We start from the raw sequence: 23,545 nt of genomic DNA, 5'->3' as shown, positions 1-23,545 counted from the left end.
CATTAAAATGAATGAGATCTTATATTTAATATAGAACTGTACATTGCAATTACGATAATGCAAGCAACTCAGGATATGATCAGTGTGTCATTCTGTTGGGATATATGGACATATTATAACTTTTGGACTTAACATCATCACTTACTGGAATTCTAGTCTACATTCGATGACTACATAATGATAGTTTACATAATTTGGATAACAGTGACAGAAGACACATCAATTGTGAAAAGTCAGATTTTTCTTTCTTTCAACTTGCATCTATATTTTGGTATGTTTCTGAAAAATAGAACTGCTGCATATTAAAAGTAATTTTTTTACTTTAAATTCTCTATTTTTCTTTTTTTTTTCCCTAAATAGTGTTACTTACACTTACTTCATAAGCTATACTTGACAATGTCTTTTTATTTTTGGTGCAGTCTTAAAAGGAGCTTTATCAAGATGTTCTACTTTTCAAATATATAAGGAATCACAAACATTTTTATATTTTATGTATATCTCCATTGAAAAATCTACATATGCCACGTCACTCTATCTCTAAAAAATTGTGCTTTAAGGGCATATGAGTGTCCCATTCAGTTAAGTGTCCACCTTCAGCTCAGGTCATGATCCCAGGGTCTTGGGATCCATGTTGGGCACCTAGCTCAGCAGGGAGTCTGCTTGTCCCTCTCTCTCTGCCCCTCCCCCCCACTCATGCTCTCTCTCTCTCTCTCTCTCTCTCTCTCATTCTTCTTCTCTCAAAGAAAATCCTTTAAAACATTGTGCTTTAATGGATGTGGAATATATCCATATTTATTATCATGCAAATGGAGATAAACTTCAAGCACTCGATTAGTTTTTAGTCCTTCTCCATTGAGTTTGAAGACCAGTGTAAATTCGAATAGTAGAAGCAGAAGAGAAATGTACCAACTGAAATCTCTTCTTAACCAAATAATTGTGCTGAAAGCCTGCAGCACATCTTGGGGCTCGATCCCAGGACCCTGGGATCATGACCTGAGCTGAAGGCAGATACTTAACTGCCTGAGCCACCCGGGTGCCCCAGTTATTCAGTCATTTAAGCAACCACTAATTAAATATCTCTGGGGGATGCAGTGCTGGGGGATGGGCCCTAACTGGGGCTTTGAATGAGGGAAATAAATCTTAACTATTAAAGTGCAGTAGTTGTTTAGATCTTGAGAGAGAAATGCACAGAGACAACATACAAACACAAGTGTCAGTGTTTATTATAATTAAGCAAAGCGAAAACTAAGGTATTTCTGGAATGATTCATTTCAGTGCCAGTTATTTAACCTTGCTTTCCTTATTTCCTAAAACTGATGAAGCTTTGAGATTCATATTTTGTTGGTCAAATATAGTTTGTACTGTAAGAGGAAGTTTCTTAGACTACACCTGATGTTTTGCCTCATTCTGTAGGCAATAAAAGTCAAACCTTACCCTCGCTGGGTAATTGATATGGCAAGAAAAGCAGCTCTGGCCTGTGATGCTAGCAGAAAAAAGGTTTTAGGCAAAGGCAGCTGTTCTTCATCATCTATATAAAGAAACAGTAGTAGTGCTTTTATAGATATGGTTACTTCCTACAGCAGAGGGAAAGAGAAAACAGGAAAAAAAAAGAAAACTTTTTGTGTGTGTGTGTGTGTGATGTCTAGAATGCAAAAGAGCAAGAGAATATGTCTTTCTGATTCTGTTCTGCATTTAAGATGCTGGTGACGTGTGTTATCAAGGCCATGCACATGTGAATGCAGGGAATGAGAAGAGGATTCTTTAGGTAAAATATTTTGTTTCACATTACTTTGGTAAAGGTGGCTTCAGGAGTCTAGCTTCAAAGCATATACTAGTAATATTTTTATTTTAGGAGATAAGCCCCACAAAGGTAATACTGGCCTGTCTCTTTACAGGTGCAGACAACTACAGCTTTGCTGAAACCAGCGGTGACAGGGAGGGGAATGCATTCAGTGGCTAGTGGGCCTCCTGATCTGAATTGCAATGTTCCACTGCAATGAGCCAGAAAACAAACCTCCCTGAGCCCCACTTTGTTTTGCTAAGTTGTATTCATATTTAAAAGAAAAATATCCCTGACACACTTTGAGGTTCAGAAATTAAGACTCTAAGTATTTTTAACGATCCAGTTTTATTTTTTAGAGAATATCAGTTTCCTTTTTCTCTTTCTGTTATTGAAAAACTGTTTAAGAGATAAAATAGAAAAATGAAAAATGTAATGTACAATGAGGCATGGTGATCTTATATTTTCCTCATTAAAAATGTAAGAGTAGCATCTTAGATATATTGATTTTCCTATCAGAAATATATAATCAGATATTCTTTTCTAGTTCAAGTATTTAGTACTTATTTAGAAATAAGCTAATTCTGTAGTATGTGTCCATTTATATTTGCAAGGCTATATATGTGCTCTTATTTATAATTGTGAAAGCGTGGATTAACTAGATGACCATTAATGAAGGATTGGCTTTACAAAAGTAGTGTGAGAATTCAAGTGATTAAATATTGCATATTTATTAAAAGTATGTCATATAATAATATTTAAAAACTGATTATCCCTATATATTATTGAATTTAAAAAGCAGGTTACAATATTCTATGAATAGTGTCTCAATTTACTTAAGTCTGTGTAGAAATGACAACAAAACTTAAAAGTGTTATCAGAAATGGCTTCTAGACTTGGGGTCATGAGGAGCTTTAATTTCTAAGAAGACATGTGATGTCTATATTTAGATAAAGCATTGTAAATTACTTTCAAGACTGTGGAAAAATTAAAATAGTGAAGATTATTATCTGTGACCTGACACATGAGATTTTCTCACTTAATTAGTAATCATCTTCTTAAAGCTTGAAAAACGAACTTTCTATTATTTGAAGAAATATACATTTAGTAATCTGATTTTATATGAAACAAATTTATGGAGGAAAAAAATGGAAAACATACGTCCTCTCTTCCTATCTCAGATCTGCTATTTAGCTAGGTTGACATCCATTTAGAACCTAACCTTTGCAGATACTGTAACCAATTATTTTCCTGTAAGATATTGCCCTAGATTTGGCTAATTTAGTCCTCTTTTTGCACTCTCTGCAATGTATCTGTTTTTTATCTTATATACTCAGACTTGTTTTGTTTAGACCATGTGTTCAATTAGTTGGCTCATTGACTAGTGGTAATATGAATGAATGAATGAAAACTTGGGAAAAGGAGCAAAACTGGATTTGTGGCCATCCCCACTTCTACCATCTACTTCCAGCTCTGCTCAAGAGTAGTTTTATTTCTAGCTCTCATGCCCCCACAATATACAGCTAATTACTTAAAGGAGTTCTCTTAGGTTCTCATTAAATTAATTTAAAGGATCATCTCACTCAAACTGGCATTGATTTTTCCAACTCGAGAATTTATTTCTGGGTGCCAGCAATGACATTTAGCATCCTCATGGGGACCATGGTAGGCAGAATAAGAAGTACATGGTGAAAAACCATGTTATACATGGAGTAGTTGAAGAAGGGGCATGTGTTAGGTTAGAAAAAGAAATAATAAGAAATAATATGAGCGCTGCTTTCCAGTATTTGAAGGTCATCGTGTAAGCTGCCAATCCTTAGTGTCTCCAGAAAGCAAAATGGGAACAATTTGGTGAAAATCACAGGAAGCTAGATTTTAACTTATATGAAGACTATCTTTTTAACCACCGGAAGTATCCCATGTTACTCTTGATGCTCATGTGGAGATAGCATTTGGTTTATCAGTCATTTATTAATATCTCAGCACATGGCCTACCTGCCATCTTTTTACTAATCTACCTGCTTGCCATCTTACATGCTGGGGAAGTGGAGCACATCAGGAATTGGAGATTAAAAAATTAGAGATAAGAATTGATTTCTTCACAATAATATTCTAAGGAGTACTTGACAATTCCATTGTTTATAGCTAAAGATTTTGTATTGTGATAAAAAAAAATTTTTGACATTGTCTTCTCCAAATATTGAGAGCTATTTTGTCTGTTGACCAAAATAACATAAAGAATTTCATTGAAGATTATGGTATGTTCTCAAGAAACTTTTGTTAAATGTGTAAACTGAGGAGCTTGAGGGAGATAATAATGCACATTTGGCCCCATTTGTTTTTATCTTAACTTCCTCTTCATTAATACAACTCACTCTGTCCCCAAGCTATTCTCTGTGGGCTTGACGGAATATGTTCATTTCTACTTTCCAGCATTCTCTTCTATCAGCTTTATTACCTGGACAGTTTTTTTTCTAAAGTTTTCCCCTTCAAAACCCATTCTTTAAGATCAAAATCCAGTTGCCAATCGACCACAAGTTTTTACCAACTACTCTAAAAATGGAGATCAATCTCATCAAGCCATTTTTCCTTTGATTTTGTTAAATTTATGTTTTGGCTGATCCATTGTTCTAACTGTTGCATGCTTCCTTCAGTGACTGCAAACTTTTTAAAGTCAGAGAATATACATAAAATGGGGCAGACATTTTGTTTTTGCCTCGGTTGGTACACCAGGTTGTTAAATCGTCAAAAATGTAATAGGGTCCTCTGGGTGGCACAGTTGGATAAGTGTCCTACACTTGGTTTCAGTTCAGGTCATGACCTCGGGGTTGTGAGACTGAGCCTGTGTTGGGCTCCACGCTCAGCATGGGGTCTGCTTGGTTTCAGTCTCCCTCTCCCTCTACCCCTCCAACCCATGCTCCCTCTCTCTCACTCTCTCTCCTTCTCAATCTCTCTAAAATAAATAAGTCTTTTTAAAAATGTAGTAAGGAGATATTTAAAAAAAATGGATTCTGAGAATTTCCAGTGGTTGAGTAGGAAAATCTGCATCTAAAACAGAAATAAATAAGAACTCAAGTGATAGTAATGATCTGCCAAATTTGGGAATTAATAATCTGGAAGGGATGGTATTACTTTCACTTTTCATTCCCTCCACAATCACCCTACCCCAACATTCACACTATATATACATGTGTGTGTGTGTGTGTGTGTGTGTGTGTGTGTATATATATATATATATATATATATATATATATATATATCTCCATGTCCACACATATCACAATATGCCAGAACCATGGAGATTAGTCACATAGATAAAAGAGGCTGTTTTGGTGAGCGGTAGGGAATGAGAAGAGAACTTGATTAGTTGTGAGAAATTTTGATCCTCTCACTATGGCACTAGAAGACACAATTGTGGAACATTCAAAAAAGGCTGTGTGAGGGGCACCTGGGTGGCTCAGTCAGTTAAGTGTCTGCCTTTGGCTCAGGTCATGATCCTAGGACCCTGGGATCAAGCTCAGTGTGGGGCTCCCTGCTCAGCAGGGAGTCTCCTTCTCCCTCCCTCTCTGTCCCCACCCCCGTACTCATGCTTTCCCTCCCTCTCTCTCTCAAATAAACAAATAAAGTCTTAAAAAAAAAAAAAAAAGAGGCTGTGTGGAAATCTAGGTGTTAGAAAAACATCTCTTGAGTCCCCTGACAAAAGGTATTAAAGAGGGATAGAGAGTTCATAGCAAAATTGTGTGCCTCTGGAAGGAACCTGGCAACATCCTACCTCACTGAAGAGTAGAAGTTGTCTGATGTTTCTCAAAATATATCCAATATGAGAATCATCATGCAGTACTTGTTAAAAATATAGCTAATCCATCACTTTCAAATAATTGGTGTTAGGGCATTTGGAATGGTATCCTGTAATAGATTTTTTATTTTATAACTTAATATATATGTATATAATATATAAAATTTTCATCAAATATTCACCGATCACTGCATTGCTAGCCACTGTTTTAGGCACAGAAAATACACACTGCTGTGAACAAAATGAACAGAATGTCTGCCAGGAGAGAATTTATATTTTACTGAATCTGTTTAAGTGCATTCTAAATTATAATGTAAAATGCATCTTATTTGGTCAAATAACTTTAAAACACTAATCTAAAGTCATCATCCTTTGTGTAAGCTGTTAATATTTGTAGTTGCCGTTGCTTTATTTAAAGGAGCCAGGGCTATAGAGAAGACAACTGCTGTGGATAGGGGTAGGAGGCATTTGATAGGGGAGAAGCCTTAAAATCCTTCTTTGTATAGGTGTTAGAATGTTCTATGATACTGTTCCATCTATGTGGGGCAGTTAGGCTGCATGGTGCGTAGAAATGGCAGGTCATATCTGTGATCTGATCTGAATATGGGCTTCAAAGCCAATCAGATCTGCATACTTGCCACAGTGTTGTTATTTGATATATGAGCCCTGAAAAGGGCTTTATCCTCTCTATCCCTTAGATTTTCATTTTGAAATGATTATAACTTCTTCTGGAGATTCACACTGTTATTACTATTTTGCTGACAAGGAAACAGAGCTTAAAGATGCTAAGACTGTTGTTGAATCAAAGATGGATAGCTAGCTAGCTAGCTAGCCAGATTCTCAATGAAATCTATATATGTGAGCAGTATACAGGCATTAAAAAAAAATCTTGGTTTCATCAGCTACATCATACCACTAATTAAAAAAACCTAAATGTTATTTTAGTGGTATTAATATTGATTAGTTGGTATTAATATTCGTTGCTTAAGTTCTAAATAAGATGCCACAAAAAACTGTTAGAATTAATATATACAGTAAAATTATAGGATACAAAATCAACATCCAAAAATCAGTTTCATTTTTGTCAATAAAAACAGACTATCCAAAAGAGAGAGAGAGAGAGAAAGAAAACAATCCCATGTGTGATAACATCAAAAAGAATAAAGTATTTAGTAAAAATCTTCCAAAAAGAGATGAAAGACTTATACATTGAAAGCTATAAAACATTGATGAAAGAAATTAAAGAAGACTCACAATAGTGGAAAGACATCTTGTGTTCCTGGATTGGAAGACTTAATATTGTTAAGATATCCTTATTACCCAAAGTGATCTGAGAGTCAATATCATCCCTATCAAAATCCCAATGGCGTTTCTCATAGAAATGGAAAAGAAATCCTGAAATTCATGTGGAACCACAAAATATTCAGAATAGCCAGATAATCTTGAGAAAGAAGAGCAAAGCTAGAGACATCACATTACCTGATTCAAAATATCTTACAAAGGTACAGACATTAAAACAGGCTATATATATATATATATATATATATATATATATGCTCATTTCCATATTTAAAAAAATAGAAATAAATTTTTTGCACCAAGTATTATCAGACTAAATGGAAGAGGTTAGTTACTTTATAAAGAGTTCTTGAGTTTCCTGGAGGTGGACCAAAGTAGTGGCTATAAGCTAAGGCTTTGTTGTCAGCTGCCTGAGTTTTCAATGCTACACAGTTTACTAAATTTAATTCAGCATTTTAAAAAATGTAGCTAATCATAGAAGGTAGGATGGTTTCAAGCATTAAGTGAAATAATGCATATAAAATGTTCTTTGCAACATTTGACACATTGCTGTAGATCTGTACATGTTAATTGGCATATCACAACATTTTTTTTTTTTTAGGAAAGAAGAGGGAGCTGCAGAATAGAATAATTTTCTGATTTCTACTAAAGAAATCATAAAATAAACATAGGTATTATTTGAATATTCACTCCTAAGGGCAGTTTTATTTTGGTTTGTTGTTGCTTCTTTTTTATTCTTATATTCTCAGTGTGTAGTATACTCTTAGCTGTCACGACACAGTCACTTAATTGGTACCCTGTAAATGAAAATCTATGGAACTTTTCTTCTTCCCAAAGGGTATCTGAAGAGGTCCCCTGGTATTAAACGTGTATCTTTCGAGCCAGTTACTACATAAGTGAGCTGGAGTTCCTGTGTTTCTGTGTCCTGGAAATTATGAAAGGTTTAAATCTGCACCTTACTACAAAATCTCACCCTTCAGAACTAAGAGTTGGAGACCTTGAGACACTGAAGCCTTCCTCCTGAAATGGAATATCCTGAGATGAGGTTCACTGGGGCCCTCAAAAAATTTAAAAGAGCAGTAAGTGTAAAATATCCTGGTGGGAAATGATCCCCATCAGCAGACAAGACTTACGTTAGTACCCTAACATCACAAACTGGAAGGAATCCATACTTCAGAGCCTCATTCCAATGGAAGGAACTGTGAGAATCTATAGACAAGGTAATAAAAGGAAGCCATAGCAGCAGTGAGTATGACTTAAAATATGACTTAACTTGAGTCACAACTACTCATGGGTTGGAGTTAGGGAAGGGACAAAACTGCTATCCAAACCCTTAAAGACATGGAACCTACAGGGGAATGTGGCCTCAGGTTTGGTGCTCTATAGGACGAAGAAGAAAACTCAGAACTGAATCTCAGCCCCAGCATGCTTTAATGACTGGTTTGTGAGACGGACTTCTGACCAGCTGCTGAATCTTCACATGCAAGGACATCAAACCCTTTCCTGAAATGTATCTTTTCATAGCTCCCTTTTTAATGCCACTAACCCATAATTTGTACTTATGCCCCCAAATAGCCCTTTGCCAAGTTTCCAATCTACCTTTTAAATCATATATGAATTGAATTTGTGACTTTATTATTCTAAATACTCTTGTGCTCCTGGAGCGTCGTCTCCTGCTGTCTTCCCACTTTTCACTCGGTCTCTTTTCTGCCTCCTCAGCTGGGTCATAAAATAAATTCATGGGTAACCCCATCTAACTATAACTCACTGTCTCTTAGACTTTTAATCCCTTTTTAGCTTTTAATCTGCACTCTATTTTATGGCTGGCTTACAACTTGAAAGCTCTTTAAAAAATACTATATATGAAAAATTTCATATAATGATATAGTCACCAAAATATTGAAAAGGAATCATTTTAGTGTAATGGGAGAAGATTCATGATAAATAATAAAATTAAAAACAAAGAGAGATAGCTTGCATTTGGAAATAATGGCATAGTTAATTCTATTTTTGTCATCAAACTTGTATTTTCAAATAGCATCTATAGTTTCATTGCTTAAAGTGGCAGGAATGCCTCCAAATTATAGACATATATTGTGCAGGTAAGTTCAGTATCCCATAGATTATGCATTACAATCATAGTTTATGTGGTTTAATAGTTTCTGTTTTTATTTTTATGTGTTACTGTGAAAAGTTCAAAGTGGTTAATAAACTGATTGCTCTTCTACAGAATAATGATGATGTACATATTTTTATTTTGCAATGAGTTTTAAGATTCATGTCCAACTTTCAAAGTTTTTTTTAAGTAAAAGGAACTGTACATCACCATGAGAAAGATAACTATAACTTCTTAAAATTTAAATCTTGTATTTCATTCTCAAGAGAGAATCATATGGAATGAAAATTTCACAGAAAACCTAAGTGAATAACAATGTTAACAAATTCATTGAAGTTTAACTTGATCAGAGATCGATTTAATTAAGTTCCTCTGTCCAAAATCATAATATGTGTTTGTATAGTGGAATCTAAAGACATCTAGTCCCAAAACTCTTATTTTATAGATAAAGAAAATGAAGTGGGATTATTTGGCTTATTCATTGTCATTTCTGTGTCAACTGGGGGAATTTCTATTAGAAAGCATATGAAATCTTACCCCAAAGATACAAATGTAGTGATCTGAAGGGGCACCTGCACCCCAGTGTTTATAGCAGCAGTGTCTAAAATAGCTAAATGATGGAAAAAGCCCAGATGTCCATCTACAGATGAATGGGTAAAGACTTGGTACATATATGCAATGGAATATTACTTGGCCATCAAAAAATGAAATGTTGCCATTTGCAATGATGTGGATGAAACTAGAGGGTATTATGCTAAGTGAAATAAGTCAATCAGAGAAAGACAATTATCTATGATCTCACTCATATGTGGAATTTAAGAAACAAAACAGAGGATCATAGGGGAAGAGAGGAAAAAATAAAACAGGACAAAATCAGAGAGGGAGACAAACCATAAGAGACTCTTAATCATAGGAAACAAACTGAGGGCTGCAGGAGATGGGAGGGGCGGGGGGATGTGGTACTGGGTGATGGACATTAAGGAGGTCATGTGATGTAATGAACACTCGGTGTTATACAACACTGATGAATCACTGACCTGTACTGTTGAAACTAGTAATACATTATATATTAGCTAATTGAATTTAAATTAAAAAAAAAAAGAAAGCATATGAAGTCTAATAAAGTTTGAGTTTTGTTTAGATACAGCCCATCCTGCCCTGACAAACTGGGTTACAATGAATCTAGCAAAACAAGTAGGTTTCGGAGTCTTCTATTTTTGTAACAATTATCAAAAGCAAATCTCAGCTTAAATCATTGTAACATTCAACCACAGCAACATAAAAGGAAAAAAAAAAACCTTGAAATAAAACCACAGTAATCTACACACTAATAACATATCTTTCTCTATTAGCTAAGATTATTTAAACATTAATGGCTGTAATTATGGTTACTTCATAGCTATCCCTAGAATCTATCACTGTTTATCACTGTTTATGAGCATTCTTGCCAATAGTGCCATGTCATGTGGTCATGTTTTTGAGTTTGTGAAATAATCAATGACCAACTCACTTGGTTCCAGGTAGTGTGAACTGCTATTTATTACAATAATAACTTTCCATAAATGTGACCTTAGTATAATTCTTGCTTTTACAAAAGTTCATTCTTTCCTTGAAACTGTAGAATTACACACTCTTCTGTAGACCTAGCCGGATTTGATGTGTCACGATGACTGGAGTGCTAGTAATTGATTTCTTGTATTCTTTTGGAACTGGTTTTAAGAGTTCTCAAGGCACTTTTGATTTGAAGCTGTTCCTTTGATTTCTGTAACAGACAACAAAGCAGCCTCACTGTCAAAACTGTTGACAGGAGGGGACATTGAATCTTTTCCTCAACTAAAGGATATCATAAAGGTTTCATTGTTAACTTCTAACATCAGCTAATCAAAAATATTTTCTAAGCCCAAATCATTTTTTTTTAAATTTTCTCGTCCAAGAAGCATGTGTTTTACACGTCCATTATGTACCAGGCTTCATAGTAGGTACTGGGATTCCAAAAAGCAAAGATTTTACTGTAAACAGTCGTTGCTCTGTAGATCATGCTTACTGCCTCATGGAAACAGCAGAGAAGTGAAACTAGACAGTCTGTGAACATATGGGAATGAGTTTCTGGAAGAGAAGCTAGTGAGGCCAGTGCCTAATTTGGGCTGCAGTTCTCCTGGGTGCCAAAGGACGTTTCTGACATCCATGGCAAGCCTGCAAAGAGCAGGATATGAAGTAATGGTATGTCATAGGGAAGGAACATTGTATTGAAGCAACGAAAAGTGGACAGTGTGGCAAGAGATGAACCTTGAAATGTAATTAGAGGCCGATTCCCAAAGAACATGAGGGATATAGTGCTGAGGACAAAATCAAATTTACAATTTGAAAAAAACAAATGTGGCTTAAATACACAAGGTGGATGGCAGGTTGTTATAGCAGGAAACACTGATATATATTATAGTGCTATAATTCAAGTGGAAAACAATAAAATTTTGAACAAAAGTAGTGGCAGAATGGAGAGGACAAACATATTTTAGCTATGCTTAGTCAGTGAAAGAGATTGCCCTGGGTATAAAAAATGATTAAAAAATTTAGACTGTAACCAAGAAATTAGGCATATCTTCGTTTAGTTAACTTGCAATTTTGTTATGTCAGAAACTGGCCAATATACATGATGATCCAGTCGCTGGCACCTAGAGGCTAATAAGGAATCAAAGTGCCAAGTTAGGCATGCAGAGTGAGAGAAAACCTGAAGTGCATGAACCTTTGAAGGCCAGGGAGAGGAAAAGGAACACACAGAGAAGATTAAGATATGGTGATCACAGTAGAAAGCCATCGTTGGAGGCAACGTGAGAGATTTGTATCAACCTCTTAGGTGCCTCCAGACAAAGCAGGTGAGCGTGAGAATCACCTTGCACTCTTGGGGGAAAAACCAGTAAATCAGAAGCTGTGTTGGATGGCTGACGAAATGCATCTGTGAGTCTGAAATGCACTATTAGCGAGGAAGTAGGCTCAGGGGAAAGCAAGATTTCAGTTAAGGGAAGGAGCTGTGGACATTTCGTATCCTGTGAAAGTCTAACAGTGAGCAAGTTTGTCTGTGGTACTTCTCGAAGTAGACTGAATCATGTGATGTGGTTTGGGCACAGGCAATAGTGGAAGAAACCAGAAGGAGGTGATATACAAAGAGCTTAATTTATATTTTACAAACTGTTATGAAATTCAGATATATGTTATTTATTTATTTATTCATTTATTCATTTATTTTTATTTATTTTTTAAAGATTTTATTTATTCATTTGACAGACAGAGATCACAAGTAGGCAGAGAGGCAGACAGAGAGAGAGGAGGAAGCAGCCTCCCCGCTGAGCAGAGAGCCCGATGAAGGGCTGGATCCCAGGACCCCACCATCACGACCTGAGCCAAGGCAGAGGCTTTAACCTACTGAGCCACCCAGGCGTCCCTATTCATTTATTTTTATTTCTTAATTATGTTCAGTTAGCCAGCATATAGTAAGTACATCAGTAGTTTTTGATGTAGTGTTCAGCAACTCATTAGTTGCATGTAACACCCAGTGCTCATCACAACACGTGCCCTCCTTAATATCCATCACCTGGTTACCCCATCCACCATCTGCCATCCTCTGAAACGTTCACTTCTTTGTTTCCCAGAGTCCAGAGTCTCTCATGGTTTGTCTCCATCGCTGATTTCTTCCCCTTCCGTTTTCCCTCCCTCTGTGCTATTCCTTATGACCCACATATGTGTTTTTAATTCTTAGATGAGAGGTTCAGACTTGTTACCCCCAAATTAACTAGCAGAGTCCTGATTTTTGTTGGATAGTAGGTATAACAAACTTCCCAAAGAGGAGGTTCGAGAAGCTGAGGAGTTAAATTTTAGAATATGTATTTTAGAATGAAAACAGAGATGGATTTCAGACTTTGAACTGTCTTGAAGGAATCCAGATGTCAAGTAGTGATGCATGACACACCATTGAATGATTTGGACAGAGCAGTAATATTTTCAAAATCCTATAACCAAAAGATTAATCTCCAGTAATGGGAAAGACATTCTGAAAAGCATTAAGATTGGATTTTGTCTCATTTTGCACAACCAATTGTTAGAATTAGAGGAAAACAATAAAATATTACCCTTCATTATAAAGTTGAAGACTTTTAACAATGACCACTTTGATGTGGGCTTCTTATGTGACAGTTATTATGCTAAGCAATTTACACGCATTACTCATGAGTTAAGGCAAAATGAGTTCCAAGTGATCCCAAGTATTTATGCTCCTACTTTCAATTTGAAATAACAGGCTTAGAGTGTTTAAGTGACTTGCCAAAATTTTGTTAATTTGAAAGTTATAAAAAAAAAAATCCCAATCCAGCTCCAAGTATAAAATCTCACACAAAAAGGGGTTTCTGGCCTCAACTCATCAAAATGCTTGGAGGCTGAGCCTTAGCCACATTTGATCAAGACTCCTCATCCTCTTTCCTGGGATTCACAAGTTTGTCACCTCTTGTGTTTCACTGTCTCTAGTCACGTTTCCCCCAACATGTTGAAATGACTTTGGTAGTTCAGACTTTTGCATACCAGCTTCAAGGGAGGAAGAGAAAGAGAGCATTTCCCAGAAGTTCTTAACAAACATCTCTGGTTTTACAGGCTAGAAATGGGTTACCTTTACACTTCTTAAACATTCAACATTAGCTGGTGGTGGGGGCTTGTATTTGTCAGCTAAACTTGAGCCAACTGCCTTCATGGGAGTTAAGCTTCTTTTAACATAAATGGAAGTGTGAGGGGCATAGTGATATATGACTATCTACGCAGAGAGTTTTAAGATTAGGTAGGATTCATTGGGGGAGTGGATTACCATACTATTCACTCAAATTACATTATTATTCTTACATAATTGAAATAACTTGCAAAAAATCATATAACTATTTAATTACAGAGCTAGTTCTAGGATCCAACTCTACTGGTTTACACACACACACACACAGACACACACACACCCTATACACGTACATATACAATTTGTATTTTTTCTTTTGCTAAAGCTAAATAGGTCAATGGACAGGAAGATAGATAAAGTATATATATATATATATATACACATACATACACACGTATGTGTATGTATGTATGTATATACACACACACACATAATGGATGGGTAGATGGATGGATATATAAATATAGATAATCTCTAGATAGACTTTATGTTAGATGACTTTGCCCAAATGTAGTCTAATGTAAATGTTCTGAGTGTGTTTGGATTAGGCTAGGCTAAACTATGATGTTCCTTAGGTCAGTAGCTCAGGGGTATTAAATGTATTTTGAACTTATGATAATGTTCAACCTAGGATGTGTTTATCAGCATGTAACCTCATGGTAGGTTGAGGAGGATCTGTAAATGGGTAAAGAGATAGAGATCTTTTTTATATTTAATATGGCAGAATCATCCAATCAAATAAAAACAAATAATTTTAAGAGTGTAGAATGTGTGTTAAATAATGAATTACATTAATGGTCCTTAACATCTTGGCTAACTGCATTTAATGAAAAGCAATTTTTTTTTAATCCTTAAGGAAACAATACTGCATGGAAAAAATACAAAGCTTAGAGAATTATAACTGAAAGCCACTGAATGAATGAATTCCAAACTCATGTATTTCATCATGTTTTCTATGGAATTTCCTGATAGCATCCATGAAAATAATTTCCAATTCCATTGGGCACAAAGGAAGCAACAGTGTATCATCACTGGTAATTGGAATTTAGTGTGTCACTGGGAGCAGTCATTAGCATTTTTACTGGTGTATGTGGTATAGAGTTCTTGGCACACAATGGAGAGAGAAAGTGCTCATAAAAATGGATTCCCTTATCCATCAAAGTATATTTAAATCACAAGGTGTAAATATGTATAGTCTAAAATATTTAGTATATATCTAGAAGGAAAGTTTTATAACCTTAGAGTGCTTTTGGGTGCTTGGACTGAATACCAAATCCTAAGTGGATGTCAAAGCATTGGGTGTGCCAAGGGCTGCTCTGTAGCCAGGCTGAGGAGAGTCAGAGTTGAGGGCAGTAGAAAACCAAATTGCCTGCGCTTATCCTAGAAGGACAGTTCAAGAGGGTGTACAACCCACTCTGGGAGATTTTTTTTTTTTTTAAGATTTATTTATTTATTTATTTGACACACAGAGAGAGAGAGAGAGAGAGAGATCACAAGTAGGCAGAGACAGGCAGGGGGCGGGGGGAAGCAGGCTCCCTGCTGAGCAGAAAGCCCAATGCGGGACTTGATCCCAGGACCCTGAGATCATGACCCGAGCCAAAGGCAGAGGCTTTAACCCACTGAGCCACCCAGGCGCCCCAAATCTGGGGGATTTTTATGACACATATCTTTACTAATTTTTAAAAGTTCTGGTTATTTCAGGCAGATTTAACAAGTATACCAACTTTTCTTTCTTGGGTCTCTAACAAAGTGGGACAACATTGTTGTAGTCTACTTGTTTGTATTTTAATGTCCTTTAAAACATTTTCCAAAATTACATTTTTCTCAAATATAGGAGATAAAGTCCAGATCAGTATAAGAATATTAAGATGGGGGACTTGAGGACAGGAATTGGGCTAGTGTTACATATTTGGGTCTTGTCACCCTATGTGTGGAGTGGAAGAGAAAGTTAAGTATGTACACGTGTTTTGGTCACACACTTAAATAGCACATATTATGTGGAAAACTTATTATAATTTCTTAATTAGCATTAACTCATTTAATACTGCTAGAAGATGCTAACTATTTTTTCACTTTCTTTTCATAGGAAGAAACTAAAATGGAGAGATTGAGTATTTAGTTTGAAGTTACATGGTTGGCTATAGGTCAATCTAGGATTCAAGCGTAGGCTTTAAGGCTCTAGAGGCAAAAACAATAACCACAATGGTGAGCAATCAGTCTTTCTTAATTGGCGAAACTGTGTAGGACTTGGCTTACCAGACTCATCTACAAAGATTTTAAAACTTTCTGATACCTGGCACACCCAAGAACATTTAAGTTAGACTATCTGATGGAAGCCCAGGAATTGATGCTCTCCGTAATCCCTGTGAAAGTTTTATAGGTAGCCTTTGTTGAAGATAAAGAGGATAGAGGAGCCATTTACAAGTTTAAAGGGCAAATATAGGAAGAGAATCCATAGAAGGGAGCTAAGAGCCAAGTGTTCATGAGTAGTGCAGTGAGGTCTAATGCAAAATTGATTAAAGACCTAGTTACTTTAAAGACTAAACTCACCTTTTGTGCATTCATGCTTAATTTTACTTTATAATTACATATGGCTTTAGCAGACCTTATGTTTCAATGTGTTATAATATCCTATTCCTTTGTAGGGTATTTTCATGTCTGCGTGTGCATACACACACACACACGATCTCTAACTTCATTCTAAAAACCCTTCAGCTTTACATTTCTCTGCTGTTGATGTATTTTTTTTATGTAATAAAGTGTACATTTATTTTCCAATCCTATTTGCAAAGAAATGTCTGTGTATTTCATTCTATACCGTTCTAAGTGGAATTGCATTATTTCTTGGTTATAATGCAACGTATACATAAGGCAAAAGCTGAAAGAAAGTTACATGTATTTCTCTCTTTTTTTAAATATTTTATTTATTTATTTGATAGAGAGAGATCACAAGTGGCAGAGAGGCAGGCAGAGAGAGAGGAGGAAGCAGGCTCCCTGCTGAGCAGAGAGCCTGATGCAGGACTCGATCCCAGGACCCTGAGATCATGACCTGAGCCGAAGGCAGTGGCTTAACCCACTGAGCCACCTGGTGCCCTACATGTCTCTCTTGATGTGATTTGTCTCTCTTTTCCTATTTATATTTCAGTCTTGTGAAGGGTTAAAATTTTCAGCAAAAAAAAAAAAAAAAAACTTATATTAACTCCCCTTGGGTGTGCATTTCATATTGTGGTGCAATCTTGCTTATTTGATTTTTTTTTTTTTAATGCAATACCACTCCTTTTGGTTCTGCTTTCTGAAGTGAAAACGGTGATGTGCTTTAGAAATTCAAGATAAGTTAAACTCACAATGTCATGTCAAAAAGCACTCTACAGGCCATAACTAACTGCAAGGTATCCATTTAGAGTACGGTGTGTATAGTATGTGTGTCTTTCGTACGTACCTATAGTACTGTTTGTACCCAACTGATAAATATTTATTTGGGACTTAGGTCATGACAGACTGGCTGTGAAAAGAATGAATATGGAACGGCTGATGATGTAAAAGATTTTGTAGCCCATGAGAAGAAGCACATAATGAACTGAGTTTCAAAAAATAAAAATGTGTTAAGACTGTTGGGAATACAGAGGGATAAACAAAGGATCTCTGCTGGTAGTAGAAAAACAAGCATTCACAGAGGTGACAGGAGAGTTGGGACATCAAGGGTGTGGAAGATTTCTTCAAGGGGTGGAGGCTGAAGGGTTCTGGGTAGCAGGACCCCGTGGGCAAGTATACAGAGACAGGAAAGAGCCTTAGCTCCGCGGTAACTAAGTACTTACAGGCTCCGTGTGGGGCTCCCACAGCACCGTCAGAACCTTAATCTGCAGAGATTCTGAAACCCATCCCTGCCATGCCCATGAGTTTAGATGATTCTTCTTTCAAGAGGAATAGGAACCTCTTAGGTTTTAAAACCTAAGGGGTTAAAAAAAATAGAGCTTTAAAAAATTAATTTATTTTTTAAAGGAAAGGGGAGCAACGTCACCAACCTTGTGTTATGGGACAGTGACTCTGAGGCTCCTGTGTGAAAGGAGCTGGAGAGGAAAAAATTAGGATTTTTTCAGGCTTGCAATTAGGAAAGTGAGGCTCCAGACCACCTGAGACAATTGCAGGGCGATAAAAAGCAAAGAACATATTGAATGAGTAGAGTATTTTTATACATCTAGGAATTTTTTTAAAAAGACTTTATAGAAGCCACAAATTAGATATAATTCACGTATATTTTCTTTTTTTAAAGATTTATTTATTTATTTTAGAGACATACAGAGAGTGAGGGAGAGCATGAGTGGGAGGAGGGGCATAAGCAGAGGGAGAGAGAAAATATCCAGCAGATTCTCCACTGAGCACAGAGCAGGGCTCGATCCCAGGATGCTGAGATCATGACCTGACCCAAAATCAGGAGTCAGACACTTAACCAACTGAGCCACACAGGTGCCCCATAATCCACTTATATTTTCAACATATTTCTACCAAGTTTTTTTTTTTTTAATACCTCAAATGTTAAAAAGTGCAAGGGATATAGAATGATCATGCTGGAGGGAGCATTTACCAGAACAAATAGTTATGTAACACATTGCTTTTTATGGTTGAGTACCTGGTATATGGTATGTACCACTGAACATTTGTTGATTGAAAGAAGAAATTAATCAATCAGCAAGTTAATGTCTACTTGGGTAGAAATTGTGAGTTAAGGCTCAGTTCAATTCCAACCTCTCTACCATTTTTTTTTAAGATTTCATTTATTTATTTGACAGACAGAGATCACAAGTAGGCAGAGAGGCAGGCAGAGAGAGATGGGGAAGCAGGCACCCTGCTGAGCACAGAGCCTGATGTGAGGCTCCATCGTAGACCCTGGGATCATGACCTGAGCCGAAGGCAGAGGCTTTAACCCACTGAGCCACCCAGGCGTCCCAACCTCTCTACCATTTTATATGAGCCCATTCTTGTTGAAAATAAAGGACATCCTCATATTAAAAAACAAAAACAAAAACAAAACCCCTGAAATCCTATCATATTACAACTGTGAATTTACAAAATGCAACTAATTTTTTAATATATTTTTACATATATATACAAGTAAAAATTCTATCTAAATTGGTTCTCATATTAACTCTCAAATATTTAGGTATTTTAGTGAAACCCTGATTTAGTTGCAGTTTATATCAAATGGGCTTCTCCTAAAAACTGTTCTTTCTAGATGATATTTCTATAACTCTCAGTGTTCACTTTTTCTGTGCCTTGGTATTCTATAAATGCATGCATATATATGATATTAACTTATATCTTATACATATATAGTGACTGCTTAGATTCAGAATTTAACTATTACTATAAAATAACTTTTTTAGTAGTAGCTGTATTATTAAAAACTACATGAATTAACTTACTACCATTCAGAACAGTGTTACATGGAAAACTTAAGTAGTTCAGTATTCTCCATTGCATATTGTACACGCTGTCTCCAACTAGATGTAAAAGAATGCTTTCTCGTTGAGTTACATTCTCTCTGCACTTCAGCATTTGGAGTGGTTGCATTGTCACCCTGAATTTGGGTGATAAGAGAATACATCTCAAGATGACTGCTAGGTACAAGCAGACTACTCCAGTTTTTGTGATTATATTGTTTCCTTGTTACACACTGAACATGTTCCCAGGTGTAACCTCCTGCTCCCACCTCTTGGGGACTGAGTGTTTAATAGGATCAGGAACTGCCGTGCTATCCAAGCCCTGCAGACGGTAGTATTTTGAGACTTACATGCTCCAGATGATCAACTGAGTCTTTCCAATGGAGGGAATCTCCGTCCTTTGCATTAGTTTGTAAAATGTCAGGGAGCATCTGGCAAAACACGCTGATATAATGATGTTTGTTTCCTTGTCAACACCTATAGAGGCACTTCTAAGAGCTCTCAAATTAGATATGGCTCTTAGTGAATAACCTTTTCACTAAACTGAAGATAATTTCTACTATAACTGAGTGGACATTCATTTTTTTAAAGATTTTATTAAAGTTCTATTAGTTAACTCACAGTGTAATATTAGTTTCAGGTGTACAATATAGTAAGTCAAGACTTCCATACAGCACCTGATACTTATCACAAGTGTCCTCCTTAACCCCCATCACCTATTTCACCCATCCCCCTGTCCACTTCCCCTCTGGTAATCATTAGTTTGTTCTCTACAGTTAAGAGTCAGTTTCTTGGTTTACCTCTCTCTTTTGTCCCTTATGCTCATTTGTTCCTTAAATTCCACACCTGTGTGAAATCATATGATGATTGTCTTCCCGTGACTGACTTATTTGGCCTAGAATTATACTTGTTAACTCATCCATGTCATTGCAAATGGCAAGATTTCATTTTTATAGTTGAGTAATATTCCCGTGTGTGCGCATGTGCGTGCATGCGTACATGCGTGTGTGTGTGTGTGTGTGAGAGAGAGAAAACTTCTTTACCCATTCATCAGTTGATGGATTTTCAGCTGTTTTCATTTGGCTATTGTAGATAATGCTGCTATAAACATATGCTCAATAAGGACACAGATGAATAATACAGCATCTTCCCTTTTACATTTTTGTTTTAATATTAATATGAACATTAACCAAGTATACAGAAAAATAGTTTCCTCCAAAAGTAGTTTTAAATGTTGTATGTTAATATTTTTTTTAAATTTAAACTCAAAAATTTAAAGAGTGAATTAAGAAATATTGCCTATCTTATTCATTTTTGTTTTTCTTATTAAGCATAGGTGAGAGTTAGGTTAAAGTTTATTGAATTTGTCACTAAACATTTCTTAGCAGACATAATACCTTTTTCTTCAAATATATCCTTAAAGAAGAACAACTCACAACTTTTTAACTACAACATTTATACTTAGGATTGGGTAATTATTTAATATTTGTAGACTTTGCCGATATAGCACATGTGCAATGCAGTGATAGTAATGATATAGGTCAAATCAGAAAAATCACTGTGTGACAGAAAGGAGGAAAGAAGAGAAGTTAGTTTTGCAACACTTCATTCCTATAGCAAAAAGGAGAACATACTTTTGATGGGTATCCAATATAGGTCCTTAATGCCTATTTGTCAAATAATTATTAATGATGTTGCAAATATTGATAATGATGATCATGATGGTGATAGTGGATGATAAGGAATTTTATCAGTCTTGACATCTCAGAAATGTGTGCCTACTTTCCTTTTAGAAGTTTCCTTTCCTGGGAAAGACTGTTGAAATAAAACCTATCATTCATGATTTGAAATAGCTAGAATTCACCAAAGCATTCTTAAGATTAAAACATTTGGTATTGAATGTCTACTCAATGCCATTTGATATTGAATGTCTATTGAAAGTTATCATTTTTAAATTTCTTTTTTTACTAACCTGACAGACAAAATGGTAGGGGGGAAGAGATGTTTCATTCTCTTAGTTTACAAGTAAACCTTTAAGATTGAGTTCATTCCAGTTTTGTACCACCTGAAGTGTAAAGCCTGAATGAATAATTGACTGGAAAGGAGAAATCCTTTGTTCCCAAAATTAAGCAGTCACTTTGAGTGCCTCTAAGAATAGGAGCATTCTGTCCATTTTCTAAGTTTGGGTGTACATATCCCTCCCTTTGTGCTCAGTAGAGATTTCCTTCTAACCATTAGCAACATATTGATTTTATTTATATTGAACTTGATAATTTTGATTTTACTTTGTTCTCAATTCAGTATAGTAATGCTGAGCAGGATATGAAGATATAGTCAAAAAGGTCTTAGAGAAAGACTTAACTATGACCATGAATATATAAGACAAAAATACAAGAAAAATCTCCTTTTAACTTCTCTTAGTGAAAACATGAGAAAAGATACAGAGAATTTGAATTGCCTTTAATGTTTTCTTATGTCACTGAATCCTTAGGTTAATTCAGTCTTGAGACCTAGAGGTGTTCTTGTAGCTATAATTGCAATTATTTTTGGATCCTCAATTTCTCAGATATTCTGTCCTAATTAAAATCTTCCTAACAGTAGTATGTAGTTGTTGATTTTTAAATAACAATGCAAGTTACAGCCTCTAAAGTTCAGTAAACCTTCAAACCTTTTAGCTTCTCTATTGATAACCCTATCATGCAATTAAAGCATCTATAGTAAGCAGATGAGCTAATGTAAGCAGTGTCATGTTTCTTTTGGTGTATAAATCAATAAAGCTGTCATGATGACTTTCAGTTCAATCATCTAGCTACTGGAAATGAACACAGCTTTTAAAATAGATTTTTAAATATGTATCATTTGCACTAACAGCTATATCGTTGCCCAACATTTTGGTTATAATAGTTACATCATTCTCAGTGGCATCATATATACACAGAATCATTGAGTAATGCCAAATTTAAAAAAAAAATGGAGTCCATCAGATTAAAAAAAAAAAAAAACATGACCTTGAGCTCTAAAAAACAAATATGCTAGAGTCACACTGTCTTATTTTCCAGGTGCATATGTGCTCCAGGTCAAGGCCACAGACGCGGATGACCCGACCTATGGAAACAGTGCCAGAGTCGTTTATAGCATTCTTCAGGGACAACCTTATTTCTCTATTGATCCCAAGACAGGTAAATTTTTTATTAGAGACAACATTATCACCACCCCTTTCAAATATTTAAATGTTAATTAAATCTTGGCATGGGAAGTTACCTATTCTAAAAATGCAGTAAAGATTCAGTGTGCTGTACATTACACAAAGGAAGATAGGATCTTACCTTATGACAGCAGAACCATTTCATCTGGATGGAACCCTGCATAAATGTACACCATTTCACATGTATGTGTTAAGTCCCAACCCCAAGTTAGAGATTACCTGGATGTTTTACTTTAGATTTTCAAAAAGCCTGGTCATATTTTTTCTTTTTGATTCTTCTGGATAAAATAACTTTACATTTCAGATTTCCTTGTTTGGGTTTAATTTTAGGCAGTTTGGGGCCTTAATGACATGTGGTAAGACCCTGGGGCCTCTATTGCTGTCTTTTTGTTTTGTTTTTTTTTCCTAAGATTTTATTTATTTGACAGACGGAGATCACAAGCAGGCAGAGAAGCAGGCAGAGAGAGGAGGAAGCAGGCTCCCCGCTGAGCAGAGAGCCCAATGCATGGCCTGATCCCAGGACCCTGGGATCATGACCTGAGCTGAAAGCAGAGGCTTTAGCCCACTGAGTCACCCAGGTGCCCCTATTGCTGTATTTATCAAGGGCTATGGATAATTGATTTGGATTTGCATTAATAGAGACGTAGCTTCCAGCAGAGGGGAGAAGAGGGTTGACAACCTCAGAACACCTGCATCACTAATTCTTCTGGGTTATGCTTTTGAAGCTGGTCTAATTTTTAAGTCAGAACATTTGAATGGCACTTTTCAGAGCCAAATATATAAGAATCTTTGGAAAATATAGATAGGGCAGGATACTATGCACATAGAAAACTTTCTCTTCCCTTAGAGCCGGTCCACCTGGTCTAGAGAATCTGTTTTTTTTTTTTTTTTTTTTTTTTTTTTAACGCTAGATAGTTTTTAAAGAGATCTGACCATGCTGACCATCAAAATAGGTATTCCATGTCACAGTTAAAACAGAACTCCACAATGATAGCTATTTTATAAACTATTACATGGCACATATATTGCAGATTGAATTCAATACTAGCTATTACATTAGGTTGCAATAATGAAATACATTGTTAATGTACTAATGTTACTTTTTAAATTGGTAAGTAAATTTTAAAGAGCATTATCAATTTGAAAAGTCTTCATTTCAGACACTATGTATTCAAATAGGCTTAACATTTCAAAATTAACACT

General features: G+C 35.8%; 1 protein-coding gene across 4 annotated transcripts in view; it reads left to right on the top strand.

Annotated features, from left to right (window-relative positions):
• The window catches only part of CDH12 (cadherin 12), a 985,149-nt gene that overhangs the window by 868,618 nt on the left and 92,986 nt on the right, over nt 1-23,545 (top strand). For 3 of the 4 annotated variants that reach the window (XM_032861908.1, XM_032861907.1, XM_032861909.1), the window contains one exon: nt 22,197-22,316. The exons of the other annotated variant lie outside the window; for it this stretch is intronic. In XM_032861908.1, the coding sequence (XP_032717799.1) occupies nt 22,197-22,316 (120 nt within the window). The remainder of the gene's footprint in view (nt 1-22,196; nt 22,317-23,545) is intronic. 4 annotated transcript variants of the gene reach the window in all.

The sequence above is a fragment of the Lontra canadensis genome, unplaced genomic scaffold, assembly GCF_010015895.1.
Source record: "Lontra canadensis isolate GAN:19392208 unplaced genomic scaffold, GSC_riverotter_1.0 scaffold22, whole genome shotgun sequence".
Classification (NCBI taxonomy): Eukaryota; Metazoa; Chordata; class Mammalia; order Carnivora; family Mustelidae; genus Lontra; species Lontra canadensis.
This window is presented reverse-complemented; position numbering and strand designations above follow the sequence as displayed.